This window comes from Octodon degus, unplaced genomic scaffold (assembly GCF_000260255.1).
Source record: "Octodon degus isolate 3935 unplaced genomic scaffold, OctDeg1.0 scaffold00087, whole genome shotgun sequence".
In the NCBI taxonomy this organism is placed as follows: domain Eukaryota; kingdom Metazoa; phylum Chordata; class Mammalia; order Rodentia; family Octodontidae; genus Octodon; species Octodon degus.
Window position 1 is genome coordinate 3,275,543 of NW_004524663.1, and position 15,622 is coordinate 3,291,164.

General features: G+C 46.0%; 1 protein-coding gene across 2 annotated transcripts in view; it reads right to left on the bottom strand.

Moving 5' to 3' along the window:
- The window catches only part of Mamdc2 (MAM domain containing 2), a 195,338-nt gene that overhangs the window by 101,290 nt on the left and 78,426 nt on the right, over positions 1-15,622 (bottom strand). For both annotated transcript variants that reach the window (XM_004637164.2, XM_023721949.1), the window contains exons 3-5: positions 14,179-14,450; positions 13,712-13,796; positions 10,439-10,576 (exon numbers count right to left, since the gene is read on the bottom strand). In XM_004637164.2, the coding sequence (XP_004637221.1) occupies positions 10,439-10,576; positions 13,712-13,796; positions 14,179-14,450 (495 nt within the window). The remainder of the gene's footprint in view (positions 1-10,438; positions 10,577-13,711; positions 13,797-14,178; positions 14,451-15,622) is intronic.

The window sequence follows — 15,622 nt, forward strand, 5'->3', positions numbered from 1 at the left end:
AAAAAAAAAAAGATGAATTGTGAGCTGCCATGTGTACTATGTCTTACCAATGAAGCAGAGTCCCTTTGCAGATATGCATCAGGGGACTGAGGAGGAGAAAGGGCAAGAGTGCTTTGCCGCTTTGCTGACTCCACATGTCAGTGTGCAGGCCATGGACGCGAGACATGTGTCTCCATGAAGAGAATGTGCTGCTGCAGGAGCCCTTAGTGCTGGTCATCTCAGCTACCTCCCTCCTGTGTGGACCACAGTGTGTTTACCAAGGCCATACCACGAGGATGCTCAACACTTCCCACCAGTGTGGCCTCTTCTCTTCCTCAGGATGTGTATACTGGGCAGAGGATGTGTGTTCTTTCCCTACGCAGTAGACTGCACACAGTACCACACATTGTGATACTGTGGCTCGTGGCCCAGGGATTTGCTATGCTGTGGGCTCTTCCTTCCTCAGTAATGCTAAGAACCTAGTCTACGGTTGCATTGGCATAGAGATGAATCTAGGTATGGTATTTAATTGTATTTGTTATTTCTATAGTCATTTTTTCTTCTGATTTTATTTTTTTGTGGGAATTTATTTATTTATTTATTTATTTGTTTATTTATCTATTTAGTTACTGGGGATTGAACTTGCCAGGCAGGCATTTATGCCTTATCCCTAGAGAGCTATCTCTGTAGCCCTCCTGATTTTAAAATTCCTGAGATTAAGACTTTTTTGCACCCCTAATATATTATGGTAATGAAGCCCTGTGCCCACTGTCCCTACTGAGTATGCTGGCCCAGTCCTTGACTTCTTTCTCCATGGTCCTTCACCACCACTTCCTCTAATAAGTCTCTTTCCCATCTTGCTCCAGCTCAGTGTCTGCTTCTCGGCGGGTCCAAAGTGACACAATCCTGAAGAGAGAAATCGCTGTCTGTGAGGCACCTCTGCCTGCAAAGATTCTAGAAGACTTTCAGTGCATCTGAGAAACTTCGCAAATCCACTTAAACCTATTCAGTAGACTCCTGGAAAGTGCTATAACTTTACTGAGCTAGAGAGATTTTCTACTTTTAGCCCCATTGTAAGTCCATCCTGTCTGCAGAGGACAGATATCTGGCAGTCTCCTTGAAGGGACAATTGCTCACCTGCTGTGGGGACAGTATTTTTGTCCCTGAACTTGCCATTGAAGTGCCTCATTAACAATTCACACTTGTGACATTAGGCCAAGTGAACCACAAGCATATTTCTGATCCAAAAAGAATCCGGCAAACAGATGTGACCTGCCCCAAGTGAGTCAGAGAGGCTGCAGGGAATTAGACCAAGACTGCTGACATCAGGTCTCACATGGGACCACTAGACTAGACCAAACCACAGTGTGTTCCCTTTTCTCTTCTTTATCATTCATGTGTTGCCAGGTTGGGCACTATTTACCGATGATCCGAGTAACAACAGCTTTCTCACTGGGAAAACAAACACAGCTCTGACAAGTTTATCATTGTCCTTGAAGGCGTGGGAATGACTCTGAAGCCAGCTCTCTGGTGTTGGTCCTAGGAGGCCCCACTGGAAGGACAAAAGCCCTGACAGACTGCGACACCAGTAGTCCACCCCTAGATGGTGCCACCCATGGCTGGGTAGCTACAGGTGTCATTAATGTGCCTGTCCAGTGACAATAAAGAAGGTTCCCTGGAATCCTTGAGAAATGATGTCCAGTGTCACAAATTTTTGGAACTTTCCTATGCAGTTCAGTGAGGCCAACATCCAATTTGGCCCAGGGTCCTTGAGCTCCTGAACCTCTTGGAGTGATGATCTTTGTCTGATCAAGATTAGAGTAGGTTGAAACTGTCTTAGTTGTGAAGTGAGTACAGATAGGATTTGGTAGGCAGAATCCCAACCCAACAATCAACAAAATTATTGGGAATACCCATTCACTAGAGATTTGAATGTACTAAAACTTTAACTAAAATCTAAAGACTTTATATAGGGCAGCAATGTGTTTACCATGAAAGAATTACCATGAAAGAAGTTCACTGCCACACATCTAAAGTCTGCTGCTTTCCCATACTGAGATTAGAAGTGAATCTATTGTTTCCTCATTCTAATTATCCACAAAGAGCCTGAGAATTCTAGGAAATCCAAATTCAGCCAAAAGATGACAATTCTTGATAATGCCAGTGAAAGGTCAGGTCCCCCTGGGATGGTGTCTGAGTATGGATACAGCACCCTTACTTGGTAAGGGGACACACTTTCCTTCCTTGCAGCAACTCTGTATGAGCTACTCTTCCAAGTGGAGCCAGTGACTCCTGGTAGACAGCCTTTTCCACCAGGACCAAGAAAAGAACTGTGAGGGCAGACCTTGAGTGTTCATGTTCAAGCAGCCCGGCTCACCAGAACTCCTCAGACTGCCTGTGGCTTGGCTATGATGTCAAAGGCACCCTGACTCAGCTGTGATTCGGTCCCATTGGCCTCTGTACTCTGCTTGTGCTGTCTCACTCTGGTGATCTGTCTGGACAGGCTGTTCCCCTGCTAAAAGAGGCAATATGGTTTGAAGAAACCCTCCAGATGCAAATACCCATTTATTTGCTACTGTGGTATGCAGATTGCAGTGAAAGACAGCAATTTAACTTGTGTATTTTCCTACTTCCCAATCTGACAGGTTCATAAATCCTTAGTGTGAAGGGTTTGGGTGGCTTTCACTCTCAGAGGAAAACTTTGGCCTTTTTATACAGCTTTCTTTTTTTCTTTCTTTTTTTCCCTGTATTTTAAGGAAGCATCTACAGGTGTTCAGGGTCTCACTACTAGATCGGACTTGTAGTGATCCTCCTGTTTGCAGCCTCCCAAGTGCTGGGATTATAGGTGTGCTCCAACCACACCTGGTCTCAATTGCTCTCTCAGCACACTGACCCTTGCTGCTGCTTGCAGGCGCTTTAATCCACTGAACTATTTGGCCAGCCCTTTATACAACTTTGAAGCAAGACATGAATGTAAACAAATGCCAAGTGAGGTTCTCTTAGTCTTTGCTAAGGCCTCAAGGCCAAGAATGAAAGTGACAAGAATCTCTGTTTTCTAAAGAGGGGTGTTAGGCCATCAATATGCTCAGTGGCAGCACTGGGTACCTAAGGTGACCCTACCAACCTACAATTGTTTTTTTAGGCAGAGTCTTGCTATGTACATTAGGCTGGCCTTGAACTCATGGCAAGCCTCCTCTCTCTGCCTCCTGAATGCGAGGATTGCTGATGTATACACTACCAGTCCGACCTACCAATTTTATGCCATCTCTACCCTCCAGTCTATGTATGTAAGAAGGCTGGAGATGAATCAGAGAGATTGAAGACAGAGATTGATTCCCTCCCTCTCCCCCTCCCTTCCTTCCTTTTTCCTTCTTCTTCCTCCTCTCTCCTCCTTTCTGTTCTTCTCCTTCTCCCTCTCCTCCTCCTTTTTTCCTTTTCTTCCTCTCCTCCTTTTATCTTCTTTCTCACCTCCTCTTCTCCTTTTTAGAGAGAGTTGTAGCAGAGTTGACTCAGAGTGTGCTTCCTTTTGACTTTTTAAGGGAAGAGAAGGGCCTTGCTTGCCCTTCTTTCTTTGGGAAAGATTCCTAATAAGAAGATGGCTTGTGAAAGGTAGAGGAGGGAAACTGCCATTGAACCGTACCCCTCCTCTTAAGTGCAGAGAAAGTTCTGGGCTCTGCAATTGCCTTGGGCCTTGAGAGAAAGGTGATCAGAGTTTGGAGCCTGAGTCTGTGGAGTATTAAGACAAGTGTCTGACACTTGATTGCATGCAGCCTATGGCAGGAAGCTGGCTGCAGGGTGCTGCAGGGGCAGAATGGACAGGAAGAAACTTTGCTTCCACTAAGCTGCAATTTCAGAGTTGGATAAGGCAGAGATGTTGAGTTTTCCGTTAGCCTCAATGAGCAACTAAGAAGAGAGTCATGCTTCAGTCCCTTGGAAGGACTCTGCTCAGCATGGCGATCCTCATAGAAAGTGGCCGATGGGTGTCCCATCATTCATGGGAGCCAAGAGGATTCATGGGTGACCAGAAAGAGAGCCCATCCCTGCTCAGGAACTGTAAACTGAGGTTCCCATTACTCAATGGGAAAAGTGGCCAGATTTAGATCACCTCCAGGGTAAATGGTATCCATTTAAGATTAAACAGCACTAACAAATAAAGGTTTTTGTCCCTGGCTCTTTTCTTTCTGTTCCAACTCCCACTACAGTGTGGGAGGCTGAATAACTCCAGGCCTCCAGTCCTATTTCAAGTGGGTTTCCGGGTTCCTCTTCCCCTATCTCTGCTGAGCTAAGCTCCTAATTCTTCTTACCCCCCCCTATTTCTCATAAGTCTCCTGCTATGCCCCAGAGGTGGGACCTCCTGTCATAGCCCGGTTGCCTAGTTACTTGCGCCTTTTACCCGCTGACGTCATTTCCTGTCCCTCCACTATATACACCCAGCACCTCCCCTGAATAAACGAGACTTGATCAGAATCCTGTCTAGTCTCCATTTCTCGCATCTCCTGTCCTTTGTCCCCTCCTCAATTCCCTGCTCCTCTCCCAGGTGACCTTCGTTGACTGACCCGCTGGTTTGGGACACTACAGCTCTCCAATCTTGATGAAGCCAGGAGCAGCATAGTGAGTGGGAGAAAATGAAAGGAGAAGAAAAGGTCAAAGCCTTTGTTCTTGCTGCTGCTGCTGCTGCTCTGTGGTCTAGTATTGAGAAAGGTCTTGAACTGGTTGAGATAGTGGGACTGTGACTCAACAGAACTTAATCTTTGAAAATCAGCTTTCTGTTAATACATGAAACATGGCCAGGAAGCCATGGCAAGTCATTGAACGATGGAGAAAGGCAGCAAAACAGAGCTTGCAGACGGGCAATGATAAGGAAAGGAATAAAGCTTCCTCCTTGCCAAGGGCTTAGCTACAACTGAAATGGATCATGGAAGAGAGTGAAGAGAGAGGCACTCATAAGACAGCACTTGAACTCAAGCCAAGAGAAAATGAGAAAAGAGAGTCATGAGTAGCGGAGAGATGACACATCCATCTCATGGTCTTTGATGGAATAGAGTAATTCTAATGTTATTTTAGGTTTTGAAACCTTGCCCAGCTCCTTCCAGAGCAGCACCCTAAGCTGGCTTGATTTTAAAATTTTCAGCAAAAAGATGAGTTTCCTTCATTATTTTCACAGCAATTATCTTCTTTTGCTAAGGCGTGTAGCAAACAGTAATGAATGCAGCTGTCAGTAGATTGCCTCCTGAAAGATTTTATTTCACTTCATAAAATATTAACACAGAAATAAGCCCATACACAATAAATCAAAATTGAGCAAGAGCAAAACAGGATGAAATCACATTGTCTCCAGGGGGCCAAAGAAGTCCCACCACAACTGCATGTTATCTATTGCCATGGTACTATGTTTTCTTATCTGTTTCTACCCCAGACCTGATGCTCCTCAGCAGGGGCCTGACTCCCCTTCCCCCTGCCTTCTGCTTCTCCAGTTTTCACCTGAAAGCAAAGGCATCAGCTGCTCCCCTGGGTGAGCGAGCACGAGGTGAGTTCATACAGAGCTGAATCTGCTGCTGCAGGCAGACATCTGAGCCCTTTCATCTTTACTTTGCCACCCAAATTGATGGAGCTTAGGAAAAATCAATACACCCAGCAGAAGGCAAATGAAATAGGAGATGCAACCTCTATCCTTTTTAGAACATTCGGGTTTAAACAAGTTTTTTTTTTTTTTTTTTTTTTTTTTCTTTAAGAGTGATTCTGGGCAAACCTGAGCTATGTGGGCAGAACTCTTCAAATGAAATATTTTAGAATCTTTTGAATGCACCCTTTTTAGGCCCATCTTATTCAAGGAAAAAGCTTACCTGGAAGTTCAGGAGTTAGGAATGTGGATGTGCACATGTGTGTGTGTGCATATGCATATGCATATGCATGTGTATGTGTGTGTGTGTGTGTGTGTGTGTGTGTGTGTGTGTGTGTGTGTGCTAAGTGGAAATGAAAACCCTGTTGGCTAATCAATGGGCAAAGTTTGAGTCCAAAATCTGAAGATAAATGGAAGAAACAGTAGAAAAGAATTGGAAGAAGCAAGTGCATACAGTTATCCAAGCTTCCCCACCTTAAGTAGGAAATTGCCCAGGATCGGAGCTACTCCACTGTCATCCTACAGCCTAGCGTGCTCAGCACTCTCCCAACATGGAATTCCTCATCTGCTCACACACCTCTGTTCTTAGGCATGTGACAACTTTATCTCTCCTGTACTCATCTAGCCAAATTCCAGTGTTGAGATTACTTCCTCTACAAAGGCATCCATGAACCCCAAACTTTGGGGCAATCCTTCGTTTTCTATGTGGATCTGCACATTTTTTTATGTCTCTATTAGTCACGTATCACTGTGCATGTCCATTTACCATTTTGTCATTTAGATAATTTAAGAAATGCTGTAGAATACATTAACACGGAACTACATTAAAAAACTGTGAGAAGTACAGAAATAGTGATCTGCTTATCTTTCTTTAACTCAGAGTTACCCCAGTTTATTCAGTCGTGTAGCACCTTCTTCACATAAAGAGTAGTACATGCAAGAATTGATATTTCAGGGAAAAGTTAGCTCTTATGATCTCTTTGAAGCTGCTGTTTTTGTGTCATCAAGGATGCAGAAATATCTGACAGATATAAAGAGCTTATCATGTGTCTGTTGAAGAAATGAATGAGTGAGTGAGGAAGGAAGAAGCCTCCCTCTCTTGCGTGGGCTCTGTCCAGACTAACTGCACAACTCCACAGACTCCTTCTCAGGAGACTTTCTGTCAGCCCTAGAGCCAGTGTCTCCTTTCATCCTCCTTGCTGCCATCAGGAGACTGAGCAGTGTTAGTCAGTAAAGCTGGCTGCCTTTGGGGGTGCTTTAGGACAGCCAAGAAGAAGAAGACAAAGGGTGGAAAGAGGGGGAAGGGGCAACAGGAGAGAGGAGGGAGCAGGAGAGAAAGACTGAGCAAGTGTAGTGACCGGGGTGACAGCCTGTACCAGCGGGTCTCAGTGCTCCTCAAGGTGACCACACCACTATGCCATCTCACCCCTTCTAATTAAGACTTTAGAAAAGTTGGTCCTTTTTTCCCCCTCACTTCTTCCTCCGGTTGGCACTTTTCATTTGTCCTAAGGCCATATGCAGTGGGGTCTAAGTATCAAGAGAGACCCAGTACATTTTGAAACAGATCCTAGTGAGTGGTGAAGTTGGAGATTTTGATGTTAGCAGTAGGCAAGGAGCACAAGGTACACCTTGGAGATCACCGATGGCATGTTCCTCATTTGCAAACAGGCTGAGGGACACTCTAAGAAGTTAAGGGATTGCTCAAAAGCAGAGCACACTCATAGCCAGGCCTGGGGCCCAAGCTTTCCAACTCCTCTCTCATGCTCCTTTATCCCTCAAGGACACAAATACGGCCAGAGGTTCTGAAGTCGCAGGTGAAGGATGAGGGCCACAGATTGCACTCCGAGAACACAATCACACGGATTAGCCCATACCTAGGCTTCCTCCCCTGAGAAAAGGAACACAGGGTCTCCCCACCCAGATGAAGCTTGACGTCACTGAGGAGAAAAAGCGATGCACTCAATACAAAGTCAGGCTCAGGACTTTGGTTAGCCAGAGGATTTGACTTTGGAACTCACTTTTCAGTGATTTGGATAAAGCTGTCTAAATTTGTTCCACAAGATGATTGTGATAGTGATACCAAATGATTATTGAAACTTCAATTTATTGGCTTTTTAAGATTCTTTCTACTCCTTGCATTAGATTTTAAGGTAAGACAGAAAAGCAATCTTAAAATGATACATATGCAGGATGGCTTGGATAACTGTACATCCTCATCATGTGGACTTCTACTGGTCTAGGGGAAGGAGCAGTTAATGCTGATTTTTTTCTTTTTTTCATTTGTTCCCTCTTTTTCTGTTCTTAATTTCTTATATTTTTTTCTTTCTTTTTCCAATTTTGCATGCATATATATCTGGTAATCTGAACAACTAAGTTAAAGACAACTCTATGCAATGAAACAAATACCGCCAAATTCATATTATTTTGTTTAGTGAAACTATATTTTATATTCTCTTTAAAAAATAAAATAAAATTTAAAAAAGATTAGCCTAGTACCACACATAGAGAAAAAGTTACTTTGCTTTTCTTTTTGAAACTCCAAAGGTGGTTCAGTTACTTGCTTTATTTTTTAAACAAAGGTCTCAGGGGATGTTGCTTTGACTTAGCCCAACTGACTGAAAATGCTCCTGCAGACTTGGGGTGAATGTGTGGAGACTGGTTACCATCTACTCTCCACAGAACGGTTGCTTCCACTGAGGCTTCTGCAGTGGCCCAAATGGAGACCGGCTGTGTCTTTAGGGTTTGAATATGGGCCATACACAGGACAGTCTCAATCTTTTGCCACTGGCAAAGGCTCTAAACATGATTATTACTTTTTAATGGGAAGTAAGTACTTTTCTTTTTTCTGATCTCATTTCCTTATGTGAAGGACCCTAGCGGTGTCTAAAGAAATAGTTTGTTGAATACTCTTTTCCTCTTCTTGCTCTAGCTTTCTGTCTTCCACCTGCTGAAATGATCACCTTCAGGTTCATGCTCCTCAACACAGTACTACGAAAGCAGCTCTCCCCTGCTCACAGACCTCCAATGGCCTCCCATTGTAAATAAATAAATAAATTGAATTTCCTTGCCTGCACTCAACACCTCGCAGCATCTGCCCTACCCTGTTTTCTCAGCTGTGTCTCAGTGCTAATTACTTCTTGCAGAAGACATCTCTGCATCACTAATCAACCCTCCCGCAGAGTCTCTGCTTGTCAAAAATCACACTACCCCTTCACAGTTTACTTCCTTTATACTGAATTCTAAGAGATCCAGGCAATAAGCATTTTAACGCCCAGCACTTTTCTTCTGGGCAGAGAAGGACCACTCTCATAGCACTCGACACGTAGGGCTTTGTCTTGGATCCATTTGTGGAGGAAACCTCTTTCCCTTTCTTGAATGCATATTCCTTGAAGCTAGAAAGAGGCCTGGAGCGTGTCATTCTCCCCATTATACCTAGTTCTGGGGCGACTGAATAAGAACTCTGGAGACAAAGTTAGTTTGTGCTAAACAAGCAAGCTCCTGAGACTCCAGTCCCTTACAGGTGGTCAGTTACAAGTATGGGGCCCTAAGAAGCCTGAACAAGTAGAAAAAGAAAGAAAAGCTGTAGCATAAATGCTGTACAGGAACGTCAGCCCACGTCTTGTCAGCCTTGTATTGCTTTTTTGAAAATATTCATTAACTGTGAAAATCCTGAGAAAATTTACATTTAAAGTGCTTTTCTTCCTGATTATCTTTAAAAAATCAAAAAGTCTAGCAGAGATCTCAACAGAGCTCCTATTGCCAGAAGTCACAAATGCACCGCAGCTGCGCAGCGTTTGCACCACTGAGTCTTGGCCCGGTCTTCACTCCCCCCACGTCACTCTGCCTGCCTGGACCCCGGCCTCTGAGACTCTGAGTCTGAAGCGGGAGAGAATGAGATCAAGATGGGGCCTGTTCAAAGCCAACGTCAGCTGCAGGAAAAGCGGTGATTCAGACGAGGACCGCCAGTGAATGCGCAAAAAGCTCAGGGGTCCTAATATGCTGCCATGGCTCGGGGCTCGAGTGCATACCGTCACCAGCAGCAGGTTCCTGGCACTGAGTAGATCCTCTTAGACTCTCCAAGAAAAAAGGGCACTTTTCACAGCAACCCAAAATTCCTACAGGAAAGCCTATCAGCAGATTGTTCTTATTACTTGGAAAAGAACTTGGGCTCGAAGACTGGGGTGTTATGGAACTGCAGGGAGCCCGAGGCCTTTGCAATGTCTGCCATTGTCCAGACAACAGCGGTGGTAAGTCACGCGTAAGTGAGGCCTTGCTCAGCTCTTTTCTTGTGAAGGCTTTCTGCTGCTCCTTGGTTTTATCTGGCAACCTTCCGGTTTTCCTTGCAAAGAACCAACAGACACAGCCGCCTGGGGGCGCTGTTGCACACCACATTCAGAATTAATCAGCAGTATTGGCTCACCTAGCTGTCATTAGGCTTTTCCTAAGGATTTACTCCCATCAGTCAATCTATTTTTATTGAAAAGTTCCCTGGGATTGTTCCAGCCTCATCCTTAGAAATAAGAACTACTAAACAACACATAGATAGGACGTAAAGCATAATACAAAAAAGTGAAAGTGGCAGCACTTTCTCAAGGTCATGGCAAAGTAAAACCTTTAACCAAGTAGACTTGTCTTGAATTGTGGAGCTTGGGCCTGCAGTTCATTTGGATCTCACTGTTTATTCTTCCCGACTCGTCTACCAGGACCCCTGGCACCCATTCAACACCTACCCCTCTTCTCCTTTCTCTGCTAACAGAAACCAGAGTCAGGTCATTCCAGGGGGAAGGAGGAAATGGCAGAAGAACGCATCCTGAGGAGTCCACGCGCCCCCTGACTCACCCAGCTCACTCTTAAAGGTGTGATCTTGCGGGAGGATGGAGTGGGCGTTCTGGATAGTTCCTCCGCCCACAAACCAGTTCACATTGGGATTCCAGCGGTTCACAAAGCCACATAGATGGTTCTCTTCAAAATCACATTCTGGAGGGAGAGAAGAAAATAGCTGCTGTATTGACACACACTCACATGTGCAGATAGTCTTCCCCCCTGCAGAGTCTGCCTTTGGATATTTTGAGATTCCTCTCTTCTTCATTTGTTTTTTGGCTTTTTGAGACAGGGTCTTGCTATGTAGTTCAGGCTGACCTTGAGCTCACTATGTAGCCTAGGCTGGCCTTGAACTCTGGGTGATCCTCCTGTTTCAGCCTCCAGAGTGCTAGGCTCACAGGCGGGCACCATCACGTCCTCCTCTTTTCTTTTGCCTATTGGAACTTCTGTGCCAGGACTGAACAACTCTGGCCTAGAAAAGAGATCTGAGATGAACTGAGTCCCTTTGAATTGTGGCCTTTCCAAGTATTAGCCCTGAGGCTTGCTGCGTGATTCATTGAACCCTTTAGCCTGCTTCTTCACAAGGGAACTGCAGACAACATTTCTACCGCTAGGGCTGTCTTTAACTATGGACAGCTATGGGAGCAATGCCAGGTACATGACCAGCACTTGGTACAAACTAACCATTTTTGTTTATTCATCTCTATCAAATTAAATTAAATTAAAAATTATCTTTGGCTGATGGGATCAAACACTCCCAGCCTCATCATCTATGTTTTAATGCACTATTTAGGCTACTCCTCTCAGCTCTAGAAAGTCTGCCCACCACCTTTTTCCCCCCATTTCTTTTTCTTCTGAAAGTGTGAACAGATGCCCAAAACTGAGGGGCACGTTTCCTAGGTTCTGAAATCCTCTGATTTTCTTAAAAGCGAGAACCTATTTAGAGTCAGCAGGGCAGACATACTGGAGCTCTGGACCCCTCCTGCAGCTCTCAAGTGTGGAGGAAAAAGGAGATGAAGAGACCCTTCTTTTTTCTAGAGGCACTGACACATTTGCTATGGTTTGTTCCCCATGAACAAGTTTGCTCTCGACCCAGCCTTCCCTTCCCACCTCCTCTGTTCTCCAGGGTATGGCCTGTCTGCACCATGTTCTGCCAGTGGAGGTAAAGGAACAGGACTCTCCAGGGCTAGCTCCCGCAGCCCCTCCACACTACATAGCCATGGCTTGGCCATGTCCCTGTACTGAAGGCAAAGCCTTCTTAAGAAACCCTCAGCATCCAGCTACGGTTTCCACGTTCTTGTGACTCTACCTCCCTCGGCCCTTTGGGCCAAAGCAGAACAATGGCTCATGAGTCCTCGCTACCTCGTCCCATGTCACAGCACTACTCCTTGCTCGTTGCCTTTCCCACTCACCCCTCTCTGGTCTCTTTAATGAGTTTTCCCCAGATTACTCAGTCTGAGTGTACCTTGGTTTCTACATTCCTGCCTGGATCCTAGGCAGCAGACTCATCAATGTGATTTCAGATTGACAGCCATAGAAAATGTTTAGGATTTCTTTTTCCATGCATTGCCTGCCAGCCAGTGCCCAATGTTCAGTGCCCAAGCCTGGCACAGTATATAATAAAAGCAACATATTGCCTGGGGTGCTGGGCACTATTCGAAGCATTATATATGAACTTACTCCTTAAGCAGCCGCAGCAGAGAGGTGCGCTGCATGCCTCATTTTACAGAGGAGCAGTCAAAAGAAGAGGTACCCACAAGAAAAGGGAGTTTGAGAGGGTGATGCACCATTTACAAAATAAAGTGTTGTTCTCCCTTTGGTTTTAAACCAGCGGGAAACCACCACGTAATTTGAAGGAGGGCAACACACATTTCTTGAGTTTTCAGTGCTGTAAAATCCCCATCATAGTCACGATCTCTAGTTTTCATAGGAATCCAACCCGGAAAACATTTCATTCCCATTTTACAGCTGAGGAAAAGAGGCCTAGTGGCTTTGTGAATTGAGGGCACCAGCAGGTGGCGCTGCAGGGAGGGATGAACCCAGAGGGAAGTGCTGTCCCTGTCCCATCTACAGGCCCCAGGCTGAAGGAAGCAACTGAGACATGGTCTCCTCACATCTCATTTTCCATCTGCCTTACTTTTTTGCTGTAGACATATCATGGGAAGATAAAATGGAGAAGTGGGACTCTAGGGAACTGGCAAGGGCTGCTTTTGGTTTAGAATTATTATTATTATTATTTTTTTTTTTTGGTATTTGAAATCGAACTCAGGACCTTGTACTTGGTAGGCAGGTGCTATGTTGCTGAGCTATCTCCCCAGCGCTTTGAATCATCTTTGCGCCTCCACTTCTTTCACACACACCTCCACTCAACCTCTAAGTACTGTCAGTGCTGAAAAATCTCTCAGATGTACGGATGCTTTCCTTTTGCACTGCGGAACCCCCACTGAAGACCGTCATTGCTTCTCCTCTGTAAGGTCCCAGGGGACTCCTGGGTTCCAGCTGGCTCCTTGCCTTCAGCTCCCCCCCATGCTCCTCACCCCTGCCGACTGCTCACATATCACTCTATATCGCCCAGAAGTTCATGCCCTCTATCTAGGTCCAGGCTTTGACTCAGGACTCCCTGAGTGGTACAGCTTCTCCCTTACACACCCGACTCGGCCTCGGGCTTTGCCTGGATGTGGTCTGTCCTTCCTCCCCCCACCCAGGTCTGCCCAGAGACAGCCCTTTCCTCACAACCCCACCTGCACTTACTACACAGACACTGTGGCTGGGGCAGGCAAGGAGAAGGTGAGTGCCGGAGGGTAGGTACTGTCCTCTCTTGATTCCCTCTCAGAAGGTGGCATGTAAGGGCCACCTAAACAACCCTCCCCAAACAGGGCCTAAGTGATAACCATGACTAATCCAGGCAATGGTGAGCCAAGAGCGCAATGGAGGAGAGGAGGTAACCCTGCCTGCTTTTCTGGCAAATACTACACACAGCAGAGTCTACACCAACCCAGAGATTATCCAAGGATGTGTTGGGGTTAGGGTGGCAAGGCTGGGTGCACAGTCGCTGTGTCTACTTTCCTTTCATTAATCTGGGCAGTCCAGGAAAATGCTGACGAGCCTTCCCATGCTAAAGACCGAGAAGCCATGTCCAGCATTCACGTGACCCTCGCAAACAGTTTTAAGCACTACCTAGTGTGCAGCTCCATAGTATGCTTGGTCTTTAGGATTGATTCAATGCCTCTGGCAATGGCAGACTTTAGGAAAGAGATGTTCAGATTCTCATGCAATGAAAAGGCAACTCACCAATACAGTAGCCAGTGGTCATCTTGACTTCAAAGAGGGCAATGCTGGCTGTGTCTCCTTGTCCTAGGACGCCTTCTATTAAGAGCTGTGCAACACATAAGCAAGAAGGGGTGTTAGAATCCAAAACAGAGTATTTCCTGTATTTCAGGTGTCAGGAGCTGCTCAGCAATTTAAGGCAAACAAGATGGTTGGCCTTAGCTCATTGCTACGGGACAAGAATCTGACTGGGGACATTATTAAAAGACTTGAAGAGGTTAGCTCAGGTACCACTTAGGTTCGTACAGAAATCTCATCTAAGTAGGTGGAGGAAATATAGGAAGAAGCTCTTTTAATAAGAAAAGTATTAATCGACATGACTAGTAATCTCCTATGATATATCTACCCACCATGGCAGAAGTTTTACAAGATTTCATATAGGATAAAGCACACATTGTAAGCCCCACATCTTCTTCCTGAACTCCACCTACCTTGAATTTTTTGGAACTGTTTTGCAAATCCAGGCTGGCTATGAGCCAGCTGTCAGAAGGTTCCTTAGCTGACCAAAGCAAGCGGTCAAAGCTTTCATCCTCGTATCTCACATAGAGGTTCAGCTGGCTGGGATCTGACAGAGACCTTGAAGGTGCGGTTATCTGGTAGACCAAGCGGAGGCAGCTCCACTCCTCAGCCTGGAGCTCAGGACTCAGCAGCACGGCTTTCTCCCCCTGCTCGGCAAAGGAGGTGTCCACATAAATGTAATGGCCTGGAAGGAGAGAGGGACACAGGCAAGTGGTTTGCATCTTGGTCTAGCACCTCTGTGTGCAGCAAGAAACTGCAGGTACATTTCGTGAGTCAGTTGGAGGTTACACGAAGGCCAAACTGCCAGCCTTAGGTGAAAAAAGTGAGACAGCCCAGCAACACTGAGGCCCCTTCCACATGTGACAGCAACTGGCTAGAGGAAAGTGGTGCTGCCCCTTCGGAAGGTGGCATGTGTGCTCCCCTTGGCACAGCTCCCCTCCACTTCCTGTCACAGCTCCTGACGTGGAGGCCCCGCGTCCGCTGCCTGTCGTTTTCTCATGGCACTCTTTTCGCACACTGTCCTCTTCTCCCTGCTGCCCACAGGGGTGTCCAGGCTGAGTGGCACTGAGGGGTGGGGAGGGTGCAGCGCAGATAGGTTCGAAGCCTGGGACTGGAGCCAGAATAACCGAGCGCACTCAGCTTTCACCATCCACAGCTCCGTCACGGCCGGTGATTGAATCTGCATTTCCTCTGCATCCTTAGAGCAGACTGCATCAGTGCGTTACCTCAGACTGGATCTTGGGGACAAGGCAGAGAAGGTTCTGCAGAAGCTGTTTTGAAAAGATTAAAAACAAGACTCCCTTCCTTGTGACTCAATCTCAAAGGTCTGAAAACTAAACGACAAAGTATAACAAGTAGCATGGTCATGGACAGCAGCGGACACTCCAGGATCGGGGCCCATCTTCCCCTCTGTCCCCTCTTCTCCTCTCTCACTTCCTCTTTACTCCTCTTCCCCTTCTCCTATTGACTTCCTCTTTGCCTTGTCCTCACTTTTCCTTTCTTTGTCCCCTTGTTCTTGGCTTCCCTCTTCCTTCCAGTCTCTGTCTCTCCACCTAATGTCAACAAGTGGTATTCCCTGGTTGCCCTGGGGTACAAAATGGTATTTTTAGGAAAAATAAGGGGAAGGAAGGTCATTGAAGCCCAGAGCCCTAACCTGATATTTCCAAGCCCTACTCTGGTCTTCTTGCTTCCTATACCAGTGATCTAGTTGCCCGTGCGTCTTTGGGGATCCCCTTCCATGCCTTTTTGGACTATAGGTTCTTCTCTTCTCTTCTCTTCTCTTCTCTTCTCTTCTCTTCTCTTCTCTTCTCTTCTCTTCTCTTCTCTTCTCTTCTCTTCTCTTCTCTCCCCTCCCTC